The sequence below is a fragment of the Otolemur garnettii genome, unplaced genomic scaffold, assembly GCF_000181295.1.
Source record: "Otolemur garnettii isolate 467f Iridium unplaced genomic scaffold, OtoGar3 scaffold00012, whole genome shotgun sequence".
In the NCBI taxonomy this organism is placed as follows: Eukaryota; Metazoa; Chordata; class Mammalia; order Primates; family Galagidae; genus Otolemur; species Otolemur garnettii.
Window position 1 is genome coordinate 28054818 of NW_003852407.1, and position 5562 is coordinate 28060379.

Genomic DNA, 5562 nt, shown 5'->3' on the forward strand with positions numbered 1-5562 from the left:
TCTCAAAAAAGAAAAAAGACAGAAGTAGTATTTTTATGTCTAGAAGTAATCCTGCAAATAATTTTACAAAAGAAAGTTAAGTTTAGAGGTTAGGTAACTTGGCTGAGGTCACAGAGCAGATAGGTTACTAAAATCTGAATTCAAATCTGGGTCTTCAGTCAATAAATTCTATACTTTTTCTACTACCTCATAATTAACACAAGTAACTACAAGTTGTACAAGAACTAAGTCCTATGACTCAGCGCCTGTAGCACAATGGTTACGGCGCCAGCCACATATACCAAGGCTGGCAGGTTCGAACCCAGCCTAGGCCAATTAAACAACTGCAACAAAAAAATTGTCAGTCATTGTGGTGGGTGCCTGTAGTCCCAGCTACTTCAGAGGCTGAGGCAAGAGAATCGCTTAAGCCCAAGAGTTGGAGGTTGCTGTTAGCTGTGATGCCACAGCACTCTACCTACCAAGGACGACACAGTGAGACTGTCTCAAACAAACAAACAAAAAATGAACTAAGTTTTATAGTAGCTTTATATAGATAAAAAGCAACAACTCAATCACAAAAACTACAAAAGAGAGTGTCCTTTAAAAATAAGAGCTTTGACATTTATAGATGGTCATATAGATATATGAAACTGCTATACAAAGTTAATTAATCTACAATCTCAGCAAAACATGCTACAGACGTTTAAGAAAAAATTTTACCTTGTACTTCTTTATCATGATACTCTTTTAGTTTTGTCCAAAGTTCCTTAAAGTCATTAGATACATCTGCAGAACTAGGGCTTCCACAACTGCTTCCAGAGATGTTCATCTTGCTTAATAATACACTCTACACTTCTATTTGCTCAGTATTTTCTGTTACATTATATAGGTATGAAGTTGTCTTTGGACAGCTGAAATACCTGAAATGACAGATTGTTAATATAAATGAATTTGGCATTTATCTTTACATAATTTGAAGTCAGGATGAAACACAAGCCCTGCCATTCACACGGCTCTCCTTCTTTCTCAATCATTTCATCAATCATTTTGTGAATCTGGAAAGAGATGGCAAACAATGAGGAAAGATGATTATGATGATAAAAGCCCTGATTTCAGTGATTAGGCCTTTTAATAAGATAAATTTTTAGGCAAATTTTCTCTTGGTCCTCCAAGAAAGGAGTAATTACCTAAATTACAAAAACTAAAGGATTCAGATATTGAAAAGTTCATAATTATTCATGGTCAGAACTGACTTACCATTATAAAATAATTTGTTGCTCTTTCAACTTTTAAATTGATGTGGAGTACAAAACCACACTGAGCCAGAAACTGAAAAAAATTCTGAAATATTCTTTACTTACCAAGCATTCACAGATACATACACAACTACATGTATTATTAAAAAGCAAGACAAATTAACAATTGATGTATTAACACAGATGAGGATCTGTGCAACTTTCCAAGAACAAGAGAAGTCAGTAAGATATAGACACACTTAAGATCTGTGAATACAAGAACAGCTTATATTTAGAGGTACAAAACAATTAGAGTACAGCTATTTTATGCCTCTCTCAGAAGAAAGGTAAATGCTTAAGTTTATTACTTATATAACCCTTCAAGGAAATAACAGGCTATTAAGAAATTCAAGTGGATTAATAAATATTTTAATATGTATTCTTAAAGTGAAACCATTAATTAGCTACCATTCAAAAGGTAAAATGATTAGCAAGTCTAAACCTTACATCTGGCTCCTTAGCCAATGCTGCACCATTGCTAAAAAGTACCTAAGCTGATTTAAATATCTCATTAATCATTTCTTGGCATCTGTGACAAAGGGGCTAACGATGATAAATTTAAAGGGAGCAAGATGATGAGTGAAGCCATTTGGTAAACTGTAAATCACTACAGAAATACTCATTTTTATTAAGCTTTTCAAAAATTGCAAGTGGACTTAAAAAAGCAATCAGCAAAAACTGAACATGTGCTGGACTTTAGATATTTGGGAATTACTATTAATTGTGTTAAGTATGATAATGATGTGGCCAATTTTTTTGCAAAAGCCTTATTTGTTAAATGGATATCTAATGAGGTATTCACAGGTAAACTGACATATTCCCTGAGATTTCTTGAAAATACCTAAAACAGGCTCGGCGCCTATAGCTCAACCGGCAAAGGCGCCAGCCACATACACCTAAGGTGGCGGGTTCGAACCCCCAGCCCGAACCCGCCAAAACAACAATGATGGCTGCAACCAAAAAATAGCCGGGCGTTGTGGCGGGCGCCTGTGGTCCCAGCTACTTGGGAGACGGAGGCAGGAGACTCGCTTGAGCCCAGGAGTTGGAGGTTGCTGTGAGCTGTAATGCCACGGCACTCTGCCCAGGGGGACAGCTTGAGGCACTGTCTCAAAAAAAAAAAAGAAAATACCTAAAACAAAGAAAAAGGGGGAGCTGGAGTTGGGAGATGAAAGAAGAAGGGCTGAACTTTGACAATTATTGAAGCTAGGTGATAGGTAGGTATAGTTGGGGCTTCATAATTCTAGTGTCTCTCTCTTAGGTGCATTCCATAAGAAAGTTTTTATTTTTTTTGAGACAGAGTCTCACTATGTCATCCTCAGTAGAGTGCTGTGGTGTCACAAATCACAGCAACCTCAAACTCTTGGGCTTAACCAATTCTTTTGCCTCAGCCTCCCAAGTAGCTGAGAGTACAGGTACCCGCTGTAACACGGGGCCCTGGCTGGGTTCCAATCTGGTGTATGTGGCTGGTGCCCTAGTGCTCGCGCTACAAGCGCCGAACCCATAGAAGTTTTTAAAAGCAGGCCTGCTAGCACCCTGGGAGGCCAAGGCAGCAGACTGCTTCAGCTCAGGTGTTCCAGACCAGCCTGAGCAAGAGCAAAACATTGTCACTACTAAAAATAGAAAAACTGAGCCAGATACAGTGGCTCACATGGGTAATCCCAGTACTTGGGATGCCGAGGCACATGGATTGCCTGAGCTCACAGGTTCAAGACCAGCCTAAGCCAGAGTGAGACTCCCCCATGTCTGAAAAATAGCCGGGTGTTGTGGCGGGCACCTGTAGTCCTAGTTACTTGGGAGGCTGAGGCAAGAGAATTGCTTAAACCCAGGAGTTTGAGTTGGTGTGATCTATGATGCCATGGCACTTTACCGAGGGCAACAAAGTGAGACTCCGTCTCAAAAAAATAAAATAAAAACTGGAAAAACTAGCAGTAGTTGCACAGGCCTATAGCCCCAGCTGCTCTGGAGGGTGAAGTAAGAGGACTGCTCAAGCCCAAGGGGTTGAGGTAGCTGTGAGCTGTGACGCCACAACACTCTACCCAGGGCGAGAGTGAGACTCTGCCTCACAGATAAAAAATAAAATGAAATAAAATAAAAAGCCGGACTGAGCACTCTGCATTAGTACAGCTTTGTTCCCAAAGAGGCTTATATTCTACCGCTTTTTAATCCTAAAAGATGATCAAAGGGTCTATATAATCGTCAATAAAAGTCACCATTTATTATTATATCGCAAAGATTGTGTTGTTTTATATTTGTTATTTTACTTAATCTTCAGAACAAACCTGTAAGACAGCTACAATTTTTAACTTCACTTTACATTTGGGGAAATAAATGACTTGACCGAGGTTACACAGCTAGGACTCAGCTATGTCAGGGCTGAGACTCAAATTACCAGCAGTCAAAACTACAAAATACTTCTTTCTCTGTAGCCAAATGCAAAGAAAGTGGGAGGGGAGGACTAATTATTTCTATTACGTAAAAAGTTCAAAATGAAGGTTTACTTTGGTAAATAATTTTAAAATTGCACAATAAATTTAGAACCAACAGCGTACAATAAGCATCCTTTAAGAAAAGTAAGTCTCGGGCGGCGCCTGTGACTCAAAAGAGTACGGCGCCGGCCCATATGCCGGAGGTGGCCGGTTCAAATCCAGCCCCCGCCAAAAAGAAAAAAAAAAAAAGTAAGTGATTTTTTTTTTCACCACGTAAAAACACCTAAGCGGTATTAAACTTGCAAATTCTGGCTCACAATATCCTTTCCACCCGTCCTGCACACCCAGCACTTCCCGTTGGCATCTCTCCTTGGCACTGAACCGCTATTCGCTGCGTCTTCATGTCTCAGAAACGTACATCTTGCCTCTCAAATTGCATTCTGGGCTCAAGGACCTGTAGGTAACTAAATACATTTCTGTATGTCCCTCCGCAGTGTAGGTCACCACAACAAGATGTTTAATAAAATATTTACTGTCCCACCTCTGGTACAGTCACACCGGCATGCCAAGAGGGACGCCTTGAGTTACACAGGCGACCTAAACAAACTGTAAAGGGCCTACGGGCAGTTTAAAGCAGAGCAGCGGGGTAAAGCCTCTCCCGCCCGGACCCTTCTCCCGCAGCCCCTCCCGATGTCGCGTACCGGTCCCGGGCCGGGCCGAGGGGAAGCCCCAGGAGCTTTTAACAAAGTGGCCGGCGTAGGGAGCGCGCGGGCGGCGCATGCGCGGGGCGGGCTTGGCGCTGAGAGGCGCTTCCACAGCGCGCGCGCGGGAGTCCAAAGAGCGCTAGGCAGCGCGAGCGCGTCCTCCGGCCGGTCTGCTGCCCCGAGGTTAGCCTGTGCCCAGCCTCATTCCTCAGACACAGGCCTAGAGCCGAGCGGCCCTCCTCACCCAGGACCCACAGTCCTCGGCTAAACGTGCAGCTCCAGACCGGAAGCAGCCGCTGCGACCCGGCGCCCCGGGTAGGGAGTCAGGAGATTCCTCTTACTCACAGCTACCAAGAGTCCCTCGAAATTCGTCAGCGGTCCACAAGGGAAGCGGAGCGGGGAAGGGACGGCTGCTCGCTTTCCTCCGCGTTTGCCCTTCTCCCCTACCGGCGTGCCAAACGCGCGCGGGAAAGCCGGCGCCTCTGGGCAGTCCGCGCTATAAGGCCGGGGGCTGCCGGCGGGGCTCTGAGGCGACCAGACCCGCCCCGCCGCGGGCTTGGGCGACGTCACGCGGGAGTTCCCGTTGCGTCACGCCCCTCGCGCCGCCGCCGGGGAGCCGGTCTGTGGTGCTGCCTGGCGGAGCCGGCTCCGCGCGGCCGGAAGGGCCCCGGGGGCCCCGAGGTGCGCCGGGGAAAACTCAAGCCGGTGCGTCCCGGGAGCATCCAGGCCGTGGCGTTACGTGAAAATTACCTTAACAATGAGTCTGACTTAAGCGTTTTGCAAAGAAGGCGTGTGTATTTGACCTGTACCGAAATGAGTTCCAATTAACTGATTTGGGATGGATACGGCTCAGTCTAACAGAGATTTTGACCGTGTAGGTGTTACCTAGTGACGTGACCTGACAGGACTGGACGGTGACGCCGTATATCAAAACGATGTTTATTTTGTTGGGGTTAGTTAGACGGAACGTTTCTGGCAAACCTGAAGTGAGAGGGAGTTTGAAGCAACCAGCATTATTTGTTGGGACAATATTCTGTTAGGTAGTGCCAAAAACAAAAACAAACAAAACCAAAAATCCCCACAAATTCCAGTAGCTGTTCTAGAAACACTCAGAGAGTATATGTTCCTATTTGTCTTGATTTGTAAGAGAATCGTTTT

The 5562-nt window shown here is 44.5% G+C and overlaps 1 protein-coding gene across 3 annotated transcripts in view; it reads right to left on the reverse strand.

Moving 5' to 3' along the window:
• Positions 1–4805, reverse strand: part of RBBP8 (RB binding protein 8, endonuclease) — a 110981-nt gene extending 106176 nt beyond the window's left edge. Inside the window, exons 1-2 of one of the 3 annotated variants that reach the window (XM_023510250.1) lie at positions 4750–4805; positions 700–899 (exon numbers count right to left, since the gene is read on the reverse strand). In XM_023510250.1, the coding sequence (XP_023366018.1) occupies positions 700–808 (109 nt within the window). In that variant the 5' untranslated portion in view covers positions 809–899; positions 4750–4805. Of the gene's footprint in view, positions 1–699; positions 1517–4749 lie in introns of those variants that run through there. The other 2 variants (XM_023510251.1, XM_003784785.3) reach the window with 2 other exon arrangements.
• Between the last annotated feature and the right edge of the window lie 757 nt (positions 4806–5562).